Genomic DNA, 19,992 nt, shown 5'->3' with positions numbered 1-19,992 from the left:
GATTTATACAGAACATTGTGGTACTCACCGGTTTGGCTTGTGGTGCTGTGCTGACTGTTGGGATGAAACAGAGTCAGAGTCAGGAGAAAGTTCACCTTCAAACATATCATCCCCACAAGTCCTGTAATAATAATAATAATATATACCTCTGAATAAGATAACACCCCATTCAATTATTTATACCCTCTTACAGACTTCATACAGAATCTTTGGATGAACTGTGAGTTGAATGGAGGATTTAATCAAAGTCATTTCAGACAGCTTTATTCCCTTTTCCTAGATTCATAGAAATCAACCCTTTTCTCCATGTTTTACGCAATGCCCAGATACATAGAAGTCATCATCATTCCAGCCTGACTCATAGGTGTGTGAGCAGTATGAGGATGTCTGGAACAATACTGATTTCTGAGGAAAAGTAAGTCATGGAATTACCGTTAATTACAGAGGGTTCCTGTTGGTTGAGCTGAATGTGATTGACAGACAGCTCATGGAAGGGTTCATGAGGAGTTCATGAGGGGGTCAAGACCCCTAGCCTTGACTACATCCGTGTGATGTCGAGACTACTTGACCCCTGACTGCCAGGGCACACACGTGACAGGACAAACAAGTAGTAAAGTTTCAGGGAGAAGTTGAAGGAACATAGGCCAAGACAATAGGGAAGTGCGCGCTGGCCAGATAAGAATGCTTAAAAACTCTGCTTCCACCCTTTCCTCCTCTCTCCACTTGCTAAAGGCACGTTTCCGTGATCACTCTCACAAACAGCTAGCTTTTAGTGGAGCCACAAGCTCTCAAGCAATCTATGTGCCTATCAAATCAAACTAGGAGAGCGCTCTCACCAAATTGATTGGTTGGCTCAGGCAGGCAAGCTGAAGCAACAAACTAAGAGACCGCCCAACTGATTGATTCATCTGATTGATTCACAGATTCCTTAATGGTGTGACCGCTGTACTGATACACAGCAGGACACTCCTGTTATCAGAACCGCCGATAGATGAATCTACTGCTAGTAGGATAGTGGTTAAAAACAGTGAAACAGAGACTTCCCTATACTAGCATTAGACCTTGTCTTTGAGTAAGTAATTGGTCATAAGAATCAAACGGTTCATGATGAATATTACCCTCATGCCTCCTCTACAAAGAGCTCACTGTACCGATTCAACTAAGACTGAACCTCAAGTCAAGCAGCGAAAGATCTCTCTACACAGGTTTAGGGTAAAACAGTCCTAAGTACTCCTTTTAAATATATCTGACAGGCTTTATTCACAAGTCACTGTTGGACTCACAAAACACTTCAGTTTGAAATGAAGACAAGGCTATAACTAACTATTTGGATAACGCTTAGAGGGATAGTTCACCTTCAAATTTTGTCAGACGGCTTAGGAAAAACTGTGATTCTTGGGTGATAATGATTCTTTTAACCCTGCTATTTCCTTCTACAGACAGTGAGTTAGTGGGTGAGGTGGTCTGTACCCTACCTGCAGATCCAGAGGGCGGGGGTGCCCCAGCCTTCTGCCACTCTGTGGCTTCCACGGCCATGCGGCGGACAAACGCATCGTCCACACACATCAGGATGTTCTCTGGCTTGATGTCCGTGTGGATGATCTTACACTTGCTGTGGAGGTAGTCCAAGCCCTGCAGAACCTACATGAACACAGGAACACAAGCGTGCACAAATGCGCACACACACACAAACACAGACACACGTGCAAGCAAACACACACACACACACACATCACAGATGAAACACCACTGATGCTCTCACAACGCTAAATGAGCCATTCCTTTGATCTTAGTCATCCTCCATCGGGGACAAGGCTGCTGTTGTTGTTTTGTTTGGTGTGTGTGTGTTTGCCAGTGTTTGATTTCAGGGGCTTTTGTATTGAAGTTGAGAGCAGTTTCTATTCATCTTCAGTGGGCTTTTCAAGTGGGAGGCAGCAGAGATGAACAGATAACTTTAATTCACATGCTGCTCTGCTCTGGTCTTCAGGGGGAAGGGAAAGGCCTGTGAAGGCCTTGTGAAGTCAACAACATGTATTGTACTGAACTGGACTGGCCTGCAGTAGTGCCTCTGGCTGGCAATATCACTTCTCTTCCTCTCATTGTTGGTGCAAATAAAGAGTGTTTATGGAAGTGAAAGTGATGTGTGTATGTGAATGTGTCTGAGTCAAGTAAATGAGGATGTGTGAGTGTGTGCTTGCGTGCGCGAGTTTGTGTCCGTTTGTGCATGAATGCATGAGTGTGTGTTAGTGCTTTTTAAGGTCTGTTCGGTTTCGGTTAGATTATTTACAAAATAGTCACGGTTTTGATTAATACGATTTAAAAAAAACATTAAAAGGCACTATGTATTATGTGAATACTGTGACAACAACAAAACAATGAATACAAGTCCTATGATGGTAGTGACTGCCCATTACTGGTTATCACTTATTAACCATCATTTATTCACATTACTTTAATAAAATATGTATGTTGTGTATATTAGTTTATTTGATAAATGTATTATTTCATTCCAATTCATCATCTCATCTCTAGAGATGTTGCCTATGCTGTCTGACAAAACCCCTATTTTAGTAGATCTTCAAAGTAAACAAGGCAAACTTTTATGACTGCTGAATACCAAAAATCAATCACTTAGATAATTTACTTTCAGGTAGAGATACCTCGCGAAGCAACTGTTCTCTATCCCTCTCGCATGTTCTACTGTCCTTTCTCTCCCTTCCATGTCTGCCCCACACAGACCAGACAAGTAAGTGTGCAGTGGATTATGGTCATTGTAGTTAATTACCACGTTTTCTGTGCTAAACTATGTAGAATATTGGCCTGTTGGAAACTACAAATCCCTACTACATTGCACAGTTCAGGCTGGATCTGAATTATCTAGAAAAACTGTGCACTGAGCTCCCAGAATAAAAAAAAACAGAACAAAATGGAATTCAAATAATTGAACCGATGTCGGTCAATGAGTTGTTTAAAAAACCTTTTGGTTAACCGCTCAGCACTAGCGTGTGTGGCATACCTGTTTGATAATACTCTTAACACAGGGAAGAGGAAGGCCCTGGTAGTTGGACTTGATGATCCACTTTAGAAGGTGGTGTCCCAGAACCTCAAACACCATACACACATCTGGGACAGCTGGTCAAGGAGGACCACAGCTTCATCACTGAGATACATACGCAGATATAAAGAGCATATAAGTATACACACACACCCTCTGTAGACAAGGATACGTATTCCGTTGATTCCAGAGATCTTGAAGTCGTCTATCAGCTGAACCACCATTTCTTTGTTTTGGTCAGAGGGGTCACTCTCTCTCACCTGGAGATGAACGACAAAAATAGAGAGATCAGGACGGAGGGTGTGAGAGAGATGTGCGAGGCATGGGGAAACGAAGCACACACACACACACACACACACACACACACACACACACACACACACACACACACAGAGTCGCTACTCACACATCTGAGCAGTTTGATCTCATCCAGGGCTGTTTCTGTGTAATGCTGAGCACTCTTCACCACCTTCATCGCCACAAAGTTCTTCACCCTGAAACAAGAAACACATAACACACAGAGAGATCCATATCATATATGGGCGAGCTGTGCGATGTAACCTAGTGAACAGTGATATTCTGTCACTGAGACTGTTATCCATCAGTGTGGTTAACACTTTGGCACTGTGTCCCATTACACTGCAGCTGCTACTGTCTACTGTGTCACTGTGTCCCATTACACTGCAGCTGCTACTGTCTACTGTGTCACTGTGTCCCATTACACTGCAGCTGCTACTGTCTACTGTGGCACTGTGTCCCATTACACTGCAGCTGCTACTGTCTACTGTGGCACTGTGTCCCATTACACTGCAGCTGCTACTGTCTACTGTGTCACTGTGTCCCATTACACTGCAGCTGCTACTGTCTACTGTGTCACTGTGTCCCATTACACTGCAGCTGCTACTGTCTACTGTGTCACTGTGTCCCATTACACTGCAGCTGCTACTGTCTACTGTGTCACTGTGTCCCATTACACTGCAGCTGCTACTGTCTACTGTGTCACTGTGTCCCATTACACTGCAGCTGCTACTGTCTACTGTGTCACTGTGTCCCATTACACTGCAGCTGCTACTGTCTACTGTGTCACTGTGTCCCATTACACTGCAGCTGCTACTGTCTACTGTGTCACTGTATCCCATTACACTGCAGCTGCTACTGTCTACTGTGTCACTGTGTCCCATTACACTGCAGCTGCTACTGTCTACTGTGTCACTGTGTCCCATTACACTGCAGCTGCTACTGTCTACTGTGTCACTGTGTCCCATTACACTGCAGCTGCTACTGTCTACTGTGTCACTGTGTCCCATTACACTGCAGCTGCTACTGTCTACTGTGTCACTGTGTCCCATTACACTGCAGCTGCTACTGTCTACTGTGTCACTGTGTCCCATTACACTGCAGCTGCTACTGTCTACTGTGTCACTGTGTCCCATTACACTGCAGCTGCTACTGTCTACTGTGTCACTGTGTCCCATTACACTGCAGCTGCTACTGTCTACTGTGGCACTGTGTCCCATTACACTGCAGCTGCTACTGTCTACTGTGTCACTGTGTCCCATTACACTGCAGCTGCTACTGTCTACTGTGTCACTGTGTCCCATTACACTGCAGCTGCTACTGTCTACTGTGTCACTGTGTCCCATTACACTGCAGCTGCTACTGTCTACTGTGTCACTGTGTCCCATTGCACTGCAGCTGCTACTGTCTACTGTGTCACTGTGTCCCATTACACTGCAGCTGCTACTGTCTACTGTGTCACTGTGTCCCATTGCACTGCAGCTGCTACTGTCTACTGTGTCACTGTGTCCCATTACACTGCAGCTGCTACTGTCTACTGTGTCACTGTGTAGGAGTGGTTTTGTTGCAACCGTTGTCATGGTGATGAGTTGGTCATCGTGGTGACCCGTCTGACTCCCATTGACAGGTGTGTGTGTGTGTGTGTGTGTGTGTGTGTGTGTGTGTGTGTGTGTGGGTGTGTGTGGGTGTGTGTGTGTGTGAGACTCACTGGATGTCCCAGCACAGCCATACGGTGGAGAAGTGACCCCAGCCCAGCTTGCGGATCACATGGTACCTCCCATTGAACAAGTCCCCTATCTTCACCGGATGGTATCCACCTGAGAGAGAGAGAACAGAGAGAACAGAGAGAGAGAACAGAGAGAGAGAGAGAGAGAACAGAGAGAGAGAGAGAGAGAACAGAGAGAGAGAGAGAGAGAGAACAGAGAGAGAGAGAGAGAGAGAACAGAGAGAGAGAGAGAACAGAGAGAGAGAGAACAGAGAGAGAGAGAGAGAACAGAGAGAGAACAGAGAGAACAGAGAGAGAGAGAACAGAGAGAGAGAGAGAACAGAGAGAGAGAGAGAACAGAGAGAGAGAGAACAGAGAGAGAGAGAACAGAGAGAGAGAGAACAGAGAGAAAGAGAACAGAGAGAGAGAGAGAACAGAGAGAGAGAGAACAGAGAGAGAGAGAGAACAGAGAGAGAACAGAGGGAGATACTGTTCGAAAAACCTAGATAATCAAGATACTGATACTTCGAGCCAGGCTACTGAATCTATGCTATCAGTAGGAGGGAGGGAGTGAGAGAGGATTAAGAAAGAGAGTGAGTGAGTGAGTGAGTGAGTGAGTGAGTGAGTGAGTGAGTGAGTGAGTGAGTGAGTGAAGAGTGAGAGAGAGAAGGTCCTCACAGCTATCAGGATATCAGGCTCCTCAGCAGAAAGACCACTCCCTCTTGGCACAGACAACAACCTTGAGCCTTGGTGCTGGTGCCAAGCATATAGAGCTTCTGGCTAGAGTCACACTGCTGCAAATTACATTAGGAGCCAGCAGGGATGATATAAGAGACAGAGTAAGAGGTAGAGAGAGAGAGAAAGGAGATGAAGATATGGGTTTAAGTGTATTAGAGTGTGTGAAAGCGTCTGCATGCTTCCCAGCCGAAACGGTATTATGATGACATTTTGTGAGGTATTAGTTCTTTTTGGACTTGGTGTTGAGGCACACAACATTTTTCTAGAAGCAGGCCATAGTTTGGAGCCCTTTTTGTTTGGTCAACAGTAGGGATTCTTCAATAAAGTCTTTGTTGTCATTCAACGAGAGACGACTCGTTTTCATGCACATTTTTTCTTGGAGAAATACTGCACCAAACATTTTGTTAGATGTAAAATTGCGTGACTAAGATATCCTCGGCAAAAACGTCAAAATGAATAACATTTCTTTCGTTATTTTAGATACATTTGGACTATTTTGAGGTGAGCATATACTGGCTACAGCATCTCAAAATGGACAAATAGTACTATTGCCACTTTTTTCTAGTTTTTCAAGCGAAGGACTTTTGAGGGAGTATGCAAGCCCACTCGGCTAGGCGCTAGCCGAACTGAAGCATGCTGACGCCTTCAGTGAGTGTGTCTAGGGAGAGGGGTGTATGCGGCATGTGTGAGAAAGACGGGAGAAAGAAAGAGTGTAGAGGTAGAGAGGTAAAGAGAGAAAGGGGGAGGAGATAAGAGTTAAGAAGACAGAACTGGATAGTTGTGTATGCACGTATAAGCTATGGAAGTTCTACACGTGTGTGTGTGCCTACGTGCGGGGGTTTGTGAGTGTGTATTATCTCCCCCCACCTTTGCAGTAGTCTGCGGGGTCCTCCTGCTCCTCATCGTCAGAGCCTAAGATCTCCTCCTCTGGCTCTGGGGGGACGGCCGGCTCAGGGGGGGCTGGAGGGGGAGGCGGGGGAGTGGGGGCAGACACCGGGGCTTTTTGCTGGGTCTCAGGCCTGACAGAGAGAGAGAGATACTGTTAGAACCTGAATTGGTTAGGGTAGGAACGACCCTTTCCGCTTACAACATACTAACACACAATTACACTAGAATCACCACTGCAGCCGATATGCTTAGCTGGATGCCATTTCTCTTTAAGACCTGATTCCATCTCGTAGCCCATCCCCAATCCTTTTCCCTAGCCTTTGGTGTTCTCAGATCTGAAAGGATTGTAAATGGAACTAGGCCCACGAGGAAGAGAAAATATACATGTCTGCTGTATTTTTAAGGGCTTAGTATCTTATCAATAAGACAGTGTGTGACTTCTCTTCCCCCTGTGAAAAGTCTGTTCCAGCCACTTTAATTCAGTGTTCTCTGTATGTTCAATGTTTAGCTATGCGGTGTGATGTTGAGGAGTGAGCTAGTTCCATAGAAACAACAGCGTGTATTCATTTAGATTACATTACATTAAATAACACTCAAACTGGACAGTTGTATCTCCATCTCTTCATTCAAAGACTCAATCATGTGTTGTCTCTATCTTCTTGCCCTTTGTACTTTTGTCTGTGCCAAATAATGTTTGTACCATGTTTTGTGCTGCTGCCATGTTGTTGTCATGTTGTGTAACTACCATGCTGTGTTGTCATGTTGTGTTGCTGCCATGCTGTGTCTTAGGTCTCTCTTTATGTAGTATTGTGGTGTCTCTCTCTGGTGATGTGTCCGATTTCTTTTATTTTATTGTTTTATCCCAGCCCCCGTCCCCGCAGGAGGCCTTTTGACTTTTGGTAGGCCGTCATTGTAAATAAGAATTTGTTCTTAACTGACTTGACTAGTTAAATAAAAAATGTAATAAAATAAAAATAATTGTTGGGTCTGCAGCTAGCAAATAAGGCATTTCACTGTACTGTACATGTGACATTAACACCCCCCCCCCACACACACACACACAATACCCTTAGACTATGTACTTATACACACTCATACACACACACACACACAATACCCTTAGACTATGTACTTATACACACTCATACACACACACAATACACTTAGACTATGTACTTATACACACTCATACACACACACTCCATGCTTGGATCTGTGCCCTTGCAGCAGGATGGTCCTTAACCAAAACAATCACGTACTGTATCATAGATCACTTCCACGGGCTCAGTGCTTTTAAACTTGAGCCTGCCACACACACACATAGACACAATAACTCTGAGCCCATCCTACAGCAGTAGCCACCCTACAGGAGTAGCAGTAGCCACCCTACAGCAGTAACAGTAGCATCCTACAGCAGTAGCCACCCTACAGGAGTAGCAGTAGCCACCCTACAGCAGTAACAGTAGCCATCCTACAGCAGTAGCCACCCTACAGGAGTAGCAGTAGCCACCCTACAGCAGTAACAGTAGCCATCCTACAGCAGTAGCCACCCTACAGGAGTAGCAGTAGCAGTAGCCAACCTACAGCAGTAGCAGTAGCCACCCCACAGCAATAGCAGTAGCCACCCTACAGGAGTAGCAGTTGCCACCCTACAGGAGTAGCAGTTGCCACCCTACAGGAGTAGCAGTTGCCACTCTACAGCAGTACGGTAGCAGTAGCCACTCTACAGCAGTACGGTAGCAGTAGCCACCCTACAGCAGTAGCCACCCTACAGCAGTAGCCGTAGCCACCCTACAGCAGTAGCAGTAGCCACCCTACAGCAGTACGGTAGCAGTAGCCACCCTACAGCAGTAGCCGTAGCCACCCTACAGCAGTAGCCGTAGCCACCCTACAGCAGTACGGTAGCAGTAGCGACCCTACAGAAGTACAGTAGCAGTAGCCACCCTAGAGCAGTAGCAGTAGCCACCCTACAGCAGTAGCAGTAGCCACCCTACAGCAGTAGCCCACCCTACAGCAGTAGCAGTAGCCCACCCTACAGCAGCAGCAGTAGCCACCCTACAGCAGAAGCAGTAGCCACCCTACAGCAGTAGCCACCCTACAGCTGTAGCCACCCTACAGCAGCAGCATTAGCCACCCTACAGCACTAGCAGTAGCCACCATACAGCAGTAGCAGTAGCAGTAGCCAACCTACAGTAGTACAGCAGAGGCAGTAGCCAACCTACAGCAGTAGCCACCCTACAGCAGTACAGTAGCAGTAGCCACCATACAGCAGAGGCAGTAGCCACTAGAGGTCGACCGAATATGATTTTTCAATGCCGATACCGATTATTGGAGGACCCAAAACCTGATGCCGATTAATCGGCCGATTTTATTTGTTTATTTATTTGTAATAATGACAATTACAACAATACTGAATGAACACTTTTATTTTAACTTAATATAATACATCAATAAAATCAATTTAGCCTCAAATAAATAATGAAACATGTTCAATTTGGTTTAAATAATGCAAAAACAAAGTGTTGGAGAAGAAAGTAAAAGTGCAATATGTGCCATGTAAAAAAGCTAACCTTTAACTTCCTTGCTCAGAACATGAGAACATATGAAAGCTGGTGGTTCCTTTTAACATGAGTCTTCAATATTCCCAGGTAAGAAGTTTTAGGTTGTAGTTATTATAGGAATTATCGGACTATTTCCGTTTGAATGAATGCTTACGAGTCTGCTGCTGCCTACCACCGCTCAGTCAGACTTCTCTATGAAATCATAGACTTAATTATGACATAATAACACACAGAAATACGAGCCTTAGGTCATTAATATGGTCAAATCAGGAAACTATAATTTCGAAAACAAAACGTTTATTCTTTCAGTGAAATACGGAACCGTTCCATATTTTATCTAACGGGTGGCATCCATAAGTCTAAATATTCCTGTTACATTGCACAACCTTCAATGTTATGTCATAATTACGTAAAATTCTGGCAAATTAGTTTGCAAGGAGCCAGGCGGCCCAAACTGTTGCATATACCCAGACTCTGCGTGCAATGAACGCAAGAGAAGAGATACAATTTCCCAAGTTTAATATTGCCTGCTAACATGGATTTATTTTATCTAAATATGCAGGTTTAAAACAATATACCTCTGTGTATTGATTTTAAGAAAGGCATTGATGTTTATGGTTAGGTACATTCGTGCAACGATTGTGTTTTTTCACAAATGTGCTTTTGTTAAATCATCACCCGTTTGGCGAAGTTGGTCTTCACACAGTTCGCAACGAGCCAGACGGCCCAAACTGCTGCATATACCCTGACTCTGTTGCACAGAAAGCAAGATAAGTGACACAATTTCCCTAGTTAAAATAAATTCATGTTAGCAGGCAATATTAACTAAATATGCAGTTTAAAAATGTATACTTGTGTATTGATTTTAAGAAAGACGTTGATGTTTATGGTTAGGTACACATTGGCACAACTACAGTGCTTTTTTCGCAAATGCGCTTGTTAAATAACCATTTGGTGAAGTAGGCTGTGATTCAATGATAAATTAACAGGCACCGCATCGATTATATGCAACGCAGGACAAGCTAGATAAACTAGTAATATCAGCTAGATAAACTAGTAATATAGCCACCCCACAGCAGTAGCAGTAGCCACCCCACAGCAGTAGCCACCCCACAGCAGTAGCCGTAGCCACCCTACAGCAGTAGCCGTAGCCACCCTACAGCAGTAGCCGTAGCCACCCTACAGCAGTAGCCGTAGCCACCCTACAGTACTAGCCACCCCACAGCAGTAGCAGTAGCCACCCCACAGCAGTAGCAGTAGCCACCCTACAGCAGTAGCAGTAGCCACCCTACAGCAGTAGCAGTAGCCACCCCACAGCAGTAGCAGTAGCCACCCCACAGCAGTAGCAGTAGCCACCCTACAGCAGTAGCAGTAGCCACCCTACAGCAGTAGCAGTAGCCACCCTACAGCAGTAGCAGTAGCCACCCTACAGCAGTAGCAGTAGCCACCCTGTAGCAGTAGCCACCCCACAGCAGTAGCAGTAGCCACCCCACAGCAGTAGCAGTAGCCACCCCACAGCAGTCGCAGTAGCCACCCCACAGCAGTTGCAGTAGCCACCCTGCAGCAGTAGCCACCCCACAGCAGTCGCAGTAGCCACCCCACAGCAGTTGCAGTAGCCACCCCACAGCAGTTGCAGTAGCCACCCTGCAGCAGTAGCAGTAGCCACCCCACAGCAGTCGCAGTAGCCACCCCACAGCAGTCGCAGTAGCCACCCCACAGCAGTCGCAGTAGCCACCCCACAGCAGTAGCAGTAGCCACCCTACAGCAGTAGCAGTAGCCACCCCACAGCAGTCGCAGTAGCCACCCTACAGCAGCAGCAGTAGCCACCCCACAGCAGTAGCAGTAGCCACCCTTCAGCAGTAGCCACCCTACAGCAGCAGCCACTCTACAGCAGTAGCAACCCTACAGCAGCAGCAGTAGCAACCCTACAGCAGCAGCAGTAGCCACCCCACAGCAGTAGCAGTAGCCACCCTACAGCAGTAGCCACCCCACAGCAGCAGCAGTAGCCACCCCACAGCAGTAGCAGTAGCCACCCTACAGCAGTAGCAGTAGCCACCCCACAGCAGTAGCAGTAGCCACCCCACAGCAGTAGCAGTAGCCACCCCACAGCAGTAGCAGTAGCCACCCCACAGCAGTAGCAGTAGCCACCCTACAGCAGAAGCAGTAGCCACCCTACAGCAGTAGCCACCCCACAGCAGCAGCAGTAGCCACCCCACAGCAGTAGCAGTAGCCACCCTACAGCAGAAGCAGTAGCCAACCTACAGCAGAAGCCAGCCCACTTCAGTGTGTCTGTGTACATCTCAACTGTTGACTTTGAGACTGGTGTTTTGAGGGTACTATTTCATTTCTAAGTGACCCCAAACTTTTAAACGGTAGTGTATGTGAGAGTGGATTCAGACTGTGTGTGGAAAATGAATTAAGACTGAGACTCTCTCCAATACAACCCAACATTGCAGAGTTATGTGCATCCTTTCAAGCACACCATTCTCATTAACTTGTGGTGAATTATTCACAATTTTCGATGAACAAATACGGTTCTATATGTAAGATGGTTAAATAAAGAGCCAAATTATTGATTATTATTATTTGTGCCCTGGTCCTATAAGAGCTCTTTGTCACTTGCCACGAGCCGGGTTGTGACAAAAACACACACTCATTCTTATGTTTAATAAATGTATCGTATAGTGTGTGTGGCAGGCTTACAATGATGGCAAAAAACAACATTTGCGAGTACGCTGACCCTGGTGCTAGAGGGGGTACGCAGCTGGAGGTTGAATGTTTGAAGGGGTACGGGACTATGAAAAGTTTGGGAACCACTGATCTAGAGCAACACAAGGCTGGAAGACATGGATGTCGATTAAGGCAGGCCCCCTGCACACCTCTGATTAAAAGGGGTTGGGTTAAATGCGGAAAACACATTTCAGTTGAATGCATTCAGTTGTCCAACTGACTAGGTATCCCCCTTTTCCTTTCCTCCAGTGTCTAAAACAGCATAGCGTTCCGCGAAGGACAACATAGACACTTAGCATTGAGATTACTACAGTAACACATGCGCACTTACAAACACAGAGACACATATAGCTTACTTACTTCTCGTGTTCTTCTTATTTCTATTTGTCGTGTGTTTTTGTTCTACATTAAACATTTTAGTACTACATTGATATTGATTACTGCATTGTTGGGTCTGCAGCTAGCAAATAAGGCATTTCACACACACACACACACACACACACACACACACACACACACACACACACACACACACACACACACACACACACACACAATACACTTAGGCTATGTACTTATACACACTCATACACACACACTCCATGCTTGGATCTGTGCCCTTGCAGCAGGATGGTCCTTAACCAAAACAATCACGTACTGTATCATAGATCACTTCCACGGGCTCAGTGCTTTTAAACTTGAGCCTGCCACACACACACATAGCCACAATAACTCTGAGCCCATCCTACAGCAGTAGCCACCCTACAGGAGTAGCAGTAGCCACCCTACAGCAGTAACAGTAGCATTCTACAGCAGTAGCCACCCTACAGGAGTAGCAGTAGCCACCCTACAGCAGTAACAGTAGCCATCCTACAGCAGTAGCCACCCTACAGGAGTAGCAGTAGCAGTAGCCACCCTACAGCAGTAGCAGTAGCCACCCTACAGCAGTAGCAGTAGCCACCCTACAGGAGTAGCAGTAGCCACCCTACAGGAGTAGCAGTTGCCACCCTACAGGAGTAGCAGTTGCCACCCTACAGGAGTAGCAGTTGCCACTCTACAGCAGTACGGTAGCAGTAGCCACTCTACAGCAGTACGGTAGCAGTAGCCACTCTACAGCAGTAGCCACCCTACAGCAGTAGCCGTAGCCACCCTACAGCAGTAGCCGTAGCCACCCTACAGCAGTAGCAGTAGCCACCCTATAGCAGTAGCCAGCCTACAGCAGCAGCAGTAGCCACCCTACAGCAGTAGCCACCCTACAGCAGCAGCAGTAGCCACCCTACAGCAGCGCGTAGCCACCCTCGCGTAGCCCTCCGCAGTGGCAGGCCACCCCAGCAGGCCACCCCGCGTAGGGCCACCCCGCGTAGCCACCCCGCGTAGCCACCCCACAGCAGGCAGTAGCGGCCACCCCAGCAGGCCACCCCCGCGTAGCAGTAGCCACCCCACAGCAGTAGCAGTAGCCACCCTACAGCAGTAGCAGTAGCCACCCTACAGCAGGCGTAGCCACCCGCGTAGCGGCCACCCTACGCGTAGCAGGCCACCCCGCGTAGCGGCCACCCTACAGCAGTAGCCACTGTACAGCAATAGCAGTAGCCACCCTACAGCAGAAGCCAGCCCACTTCAGTGTGTCTGTGTACATGTATGTGTGTATTGGGGCATGCAAATGTGTGTGGATATGTGCGTGTGTCACATGAGGTTGGTGGCACCTTAATTGGGGAGGACGGGCTCATTATAACGACTGGAGTGGAATCAGTGGAATGGTATCAAATACATCAAACACATGGTTCCCAGGTGTTTGATGCCATTCCATTCACTCCGTTACAGCCATTATTGTGAGCCGTCCTCCCCTTAGCAGCCTCCACTGGTGGGTGTAATGTGCATGTGTGTGTGTGTTAATTCATACTGTAGGGAACAATGTACATCCTAGAACACACACACACGGATGTGTGTTTGTGTCTATCGCACACCCATCACCACTGTGACCACTCATACACACAACAGCAACACACACCCATCACCACTGTGACCACTCATACACACAACAGCAACAACAGAACCAGAATGTTTCTGAGTGCATGGAAATCCCATGTCAAACAACAACAGCAGCAAGGCAGGAACTAACTCTTAGAGTGCGTTCTAAAGGGCACCCATATTCCCTACATAGAGCACTACTTTTGACCAGGGCCCATCAACAGTAGTGCACTATGTAGGGAATAGGGTGCCATTTGGGACACATACTTGGACAAAGCAGCTGATTCAGAGCAGTTGGGTTAAATGCGAAAGACACATTTCGGTTGAATGCATTCAGTTGTGCAACTGACTAGGTATTCCCTTTCACAGAGCTAATCACTGGCTGCCATTCTCCTCATTGCAGACATGCCAGTCCAGGCTGTAGTCAGCTGACACAGCAGCAAGGGGATGCATGTTTTGGGGCACTGAGCAAATTCTAGGTCTTGTGAGCAGAAACTTGAATGTTGTGAGAATTTTGTTCAACTTCCGGCGCGCGTTTACAGTGAACACTGACGCTGGACCCTTACAGTTTTAGACAGTAGCCAATAGACTATTGCGGCTATTTAAGCATAATGTCGGTCTACAAACAAAACCAATGGAGCAAATCTCAAACTTTTCAAATGAAAATAGCTTTGATTTCAATGATATAGCCTACAGTAGCCTGTTTGTGGTGTTCAATGCAGGCCTACATTACATGAGAATTATTTAAACGTTTTTACAATATGAAGGGCTTGACATGAATTAACTATTTTTTACTTGGTCTGTAACACCATGGGCGAAATAGGTGACTGTAAATTGCATTGCATTCTGTTATGTGATGCACGAAACCACTTTACAAAATAAAAGTTATTATTACTGTACAGAGAATTAGACAATGTGTAGGCTATCCCTCTGCCTATTGGTTTATTTGCATATGTCTCAAAATACAACACTGCCCCTTTAATTAAGACAAACTTTTTACCCGACTGGCTTTTCAAAGAAATGTAGCCTACACGTGTTGTGCTCTTGTAGGACGCAGTAACTCCCCATTGCTGACCTATACTTATCTATAACTGGGCTAATAATGCGCTAACTAGCAAAGAATATAAACAAATGTGCACATGTGCGGTCTGAACTGAACATATGAAAAGCGCATTCACTCCAGGATGATTGAAAGGCAGGTGCTACCCCTGCAAAAATTACAGACTCAATATTTCAAAGTTAAACTTGTTTTGGTTTGTTACATTGAAAAGAGGTTAATTTAATGTTGATTCATCACAGAAAAAAAACGAATCTATATAGTGCAAACTAACGCGGCGAACTCAGAAGTTCAATCTCTTTCGTCTTTGCGCGGCCTTGCATTTCTTCTGTGAGCAGCAGTGCTGGGGGAGGTGGGCGCCGCGCACGCGCGCAGTTTAGAGGAAACATTGGGGATAACCCCATCTTATTTTTCCACAGGACAAATGCATTAACAATTTGTTTTGTGGCTAAACAGGGTTGTTGGTTTCTAGATGGTTAAGTGTCACATTGCTATAAGTAGTGTAATTACGTAAGGGATAATCAATGAGGGGGCTATGCGTTATATGGAAAATAATGAACGACAATAATGAATGACGTGGAAGGTGTGTTCCATGACGTGCTAGCGGAGTGGAACTGACCTTCCACAGAGTTGCATTCTTTTCCAGAGAAGGCATAGAGCCCAGCGTTGATTATCCCTTTTATACCATGGCTAATATTTAACACATTTGCTACTAGAGATGTTCATTTGCTGGTTGAAATGTGTTAAACATCCACTGAAGTAGCTAGCAAGTTTACTAGGTAGCTACAGTAGTTACCAATGATAGCTAAACTAGCACGTCTGTTTGTTTGGTTAACTAAACCATAGGGTGGCGCACAATCGGCTCAGTGTCGTCCGGGTTTGCAGGGGTAGGCCGTCATTGTAAATAAGAATTTATTCTTAACTGACTTGCCTAGTTAAATAAAGGTTAAATAAAAAAATAAAAAACTGCCAAGGTATAAAGCACATAATAAACTGGATGGTTCGAGCCGTGCATGCTAATTGGCTGACAGCCGTGGTATATCAGACCGTATACCATGGGTATGACAACTTTTTACTGCTCTAATTAAGTTGATAACCTGTTTATAATAGCAATAATCTGGGGTTTGTGGTATATGGCCAATATACCACGGCTAAGGGCTTCGCGTGTGTGTGTGTGACCATGTGTTTGTAAACAGCGCCACGGGTGGGATGCCCTGTAAGTGTGTTTGTGTGTGTGTGTGTGTGTGTGTGTGTGTGTGTGTGTGTGTGTGTTGAGCAGGAGCTGAGTGACATGGGGGTTGGAGAGGGATTAGAAATGGAAAAACAAACAGGGAAACTCCAGCATTCTTTCTCTCTCCAAACTCCAGGGACAAAAACATGGAATAATGAGGAAAGGCAAATACACACACACCACACACACACACACACACACACACACGGAGCGAGAGATAGAGAGAGAAATGTACCGGTAGTTGATTAAGTAAATCATCTCTCAGTGTGAGTATAAGAGAGCAGAGCACAAAGGTCTCTTATTCAGGAAAATAGTTCAACGTTGTTTATCATTCTCCTGCTAAATGGGAGAGGAAGACAAACTCTTCTCCCTAACGTCAGGACAGAAGAGTCCCTGCCCATCTGAGTCCCTGCCCAAAGTGTTTTTCTTACAATTTTCCTACTCAATGACTTTGCTGGTAACTTCTTTATTGAGGAAGAATGAACTGACTATGCCTGTGATATGTGGTTGTCTTACCTAGTTATCTGTATACTAACTAAGTCACTCTGGATAAGAGCGTCTGCTAATATAGACATTTTTTACATTGAAAAAGTTGAGAAGCCGTCTTTGTCAGCTCAAATCCCTAATTCTAGGGGCCTCCCGAGTGGCGCAGCGGCCTAAGGCTGTTAGGGGAGGGTTTGGCCGGCCTGGATGTCTTTGTTCCATCGCGCTCTGGTGACTCCTGTTGCGGGCCGGGCTCAGTGCACGCTGACACGGTCGCCAGTTGTACGGTGTTTCCTCCGACACGTTGGTGTGGCTGGCTGCCGGGTTAAGCGAGCAGTGTGTCAAGAAGCAGTGCGGCTTGGCAGGGTCGTGTTTTGGAGGACACATGTCTCTCGACCTTTGCCTCTCCATACGGGATTTGCAGCAACGGGACCAGACTGTAACTACCAATTGGATAGCATGAAATTGGGGAAAAAGTAAATAAATAAAAATGTCCCTAATTCTGTGCGAACCCATTGCAGTTGTATGGACATAGTCATGGGTCCACACATTGTGTGCAATTAGTGATGGGGGAGGGGATATATTGCAATATTATTTTTGCGCTAGTTTGCTGTACCTGCACCAAAACATCAGTATCTACACTTGTTCTCCATCTTCTTTTTAAATAGGGAGTCCATTTGTTTTCAGCATTTTTATTTCCATGACTGCTCAAAACTCATTTTCTCATGGCTCTCTTGTTCCTCTGCAGCAGACATATGATGAGCAATATGTTTGGAACATTGAATCACAATAAAATCACAGTAATGAATCGCAATACATATAAAATCCTGAGAATCACAATACATATAGAATCCTGAGAATCACAATACATATAGAATCCTGAGAATCACAATACATATCGTATCAGCATTTAAGTATTGTGATATCATATTGTGAGATCCCTGGCAATTCCCAGCCCTATGTGCAATGAACATGAAGTTTAGTAATATGATGTAGTATGAGATCTCAAGGCTTGTCAACAGCCTAAACATCTGTAGCAAGGAAAAGGCGGCTGTGTGCCTCCTCCTTTCAGATAGAACAACCTCAGTGTACCCCTGCTCATTCAGTAACATCTGTCCTTAAGAACCACTGTCACATATTGTTGGCCCGTCACCAAGGAAACATATTGATTACCTAGCACCTACTCTATATCACTAAGGTAATGTACTGAATACTGAGCATTCTTGATGCCAAGGTAACACATTTAATATCGATGGAACACCACTGTCACCTAGGGAACCAATTGATTAGGCCTACCATTATACACCCTTGCTGGTAAATCGGCATGTCTAACTCTGAACATCTTGGTAGGGCAAGGAAAAGGCAACCTAGGGGTTAACCCATTTCACCTTGGTAACATAGACCTAGCGCTAACTGAACACACTGATTTCACCTAGTAGGTAATACCATAGAAATAGGGAATATAGATTATATTTCTATCGGCAACACAGATCATATAATTCAGTGAATTATAGGATCTACATTATATAGGTAACACTGATACCTGAACACAACTGTAAGTAAACTATGGAATGACGCTGTCATCTCCGTTACGACTGTCCACTCAGTGAATACCAGCATCCCTCTGTCAGAACCAAAACATTATCCAATCCCCCTGGTAATAGGCTACCACTCTCTCTTTTACTGATTCATCATCATCCCTCTCTCTCCCTCCCTCCCTCTCTGTCCATATCTCTTCATCTGTATCAGTCTCTCCCAGCAGCAGGCCAGCTGACTCATTCGCTCCTCTCCTCCGGTATGTCTGCTCTGCACATTCCAAGGAAGTGAGATCTCACTGCTATTTCAGTCTACGGCCTGTCTGCCTGACGTCACACAGCACTGCCCCCACCTGCCATGATGAATCTGTACATTACCTCTTACAGTTGAAGTCGGAAGTTTACATACACCTTAGCCAAAGACATTTAAACTCAGTTTTTCACAATTCCTGACAATAAATACTAGTAAAAATTGCCTGTCTTAGGTCAGTTAGGATCACCACTTTATTTTAAGAATGAATGTGAAATGTCAGAATAATAGTTGAGAGAATTATTTATTTCAGCTTTTATTTCTTTCATCACATTCCCAGGGGGTCAGACATTTAGATAGACTCCATTAGAATTTGGTAGCATTGCCTTTAAATTGTTTAACTTGGGTCAAATTTTTCAGGTAGCCTTCCACAAGATTCCCACAATAATTTTGGCTCATTCCTCCTGACAGAGCTGGTGTAACTGAGTCAGGTTTGTGGGCCTCCTTGCTTGCACACGCTTTTTTAGTTCTGCCCACACATTTTCTATAGGATTGAGGTCAGGGCTTTGTGATGACCACTCCAAAACCTTGACTTTGTTGTCCTAAAGTCATTTTGCCCCAACTTTGGAAGTATGCTTGGGGTCATTGTCCATTTGGAAGACCCATTTGCGACCAAGCTTTAACTTCCTGACTGATGTCTTGAGATGTTGCTTCAATATATCCACATAATTTTCCTCCCTCATGATGCCATCTATTTTGTGAAGTGCACCAGTCCCTCCTGCAGCAAAGCACCCACACAACATGATGCTGCCACCCCCGTGCTTCACGATTGGGATGGTGTTTTGGCTTGCAAGCCTCCCCCTTTTTCCTCCAAACATAACAATGGTCATTATGGCCAAACAGTTCTATTTTTGTTTCATCAGACCAGGGGACATTTCTCCAAAAAGTACGATCTTTGTCCCCATGTGCAGTTGCAAACCGTAGTCTGGCTTTTTTTATGGCAGTTTTGGAGCAGTGGCTTCTTCCTTGCTGAGCGGCCTTTCAGGTTATATCGATATATGACTCGTTTTACTGTGGATATAGATACTTTTGTACCTGTTTCCTCCAGCATCTTTACAAGGTCCTTTGCTGTTGTTCTGGGATTGATTTGCACTTTTTGCACCAAAGTACGTTCATCTCTAGGAGACAGAATGCATCTCCTTCCTGAGCGGTATGATGGCTGCGAGGTCCCATGGTGTTTATACTTGCGTACTATTGTTTGTACAGATGAAGGTGGTACCTTTAGGCGTTTGGAAATTGCTCCCAAGGATGAAACAGACTTGTGGTCTTGGCTGATTTCTTTTAATTTTCCCATGATGTCAAGCAAAGAGTTTGAAGGTAGGCCTTAAAATACATCCACAGGTACACCTCCAATTGACTCAGATGATGTCAATTAGCCTATCAGAAGCTTCTAAAGCCATGGCATCATTTTCTGGAATTTTCCAAGCTGTTTAA

The 19,992-nt window shown here is 45.4% G+C and overlaps 1 protein-coding gene across 5 annotated transcripts in view; it reads right to left on the bottom strand.

The window, feature by feature from the left end:
* Nucleotides 1-19,992, bottom strand: part of LOC106584470 (SRSF protein kinase 2) — an 88,639-nt gene that overhangs the window by 12,888 nt on the left and 55,759 nt on the right. For all 5 annotated transcript variants that reach the window (XM_014169832.3, XM_014169833.3, XM_014169838.3 and 2 more), the window contains 7 exons: nt 6,663-6,814; nt 5,061-5,169; nt 3,462-3,549; nt 3,228-3,315; nt 3,017-3,123; nt 1,476-1,641; nt 29-54 (listed from right to left, as the gene is read on the bottom strand). In XM_014169832.3, coding sequence (XP_014025307.3) covers nt 29-54; nt 1,476-1,641; nt 3,017-3,123; nt 3,228-3,315; nt 3,462-3,549; nt 5,061-5,169; nt 6,663-6,814 — 736 coding nt within the window. The remainder of the gene's footprint in view (nt 1-28; nt 55-1,475; nt 1,642-3,016; nt 3,124-3,227; nt 3,316-3,461; nt 3,550-5,060; nt 5,170-6,662; nt 6,815-19,992) is intronic.

Source organism: Salmo salar, chromosome 23 (genome assembly GCF_965601325.2).
Source record: "Salmo salar chromosome 23, fSalSal1, whole genome shotgun sequence".
NCBI classification, from domain to species: Eukaryota; Metazoa; Chordata; class Actinopteri; order Salmoniformes; family Salmonidae; genus Salmo; species Salmo salar.
This window is presented reverse-complemented; position numbering and strand designations above follow the sequence as displayed.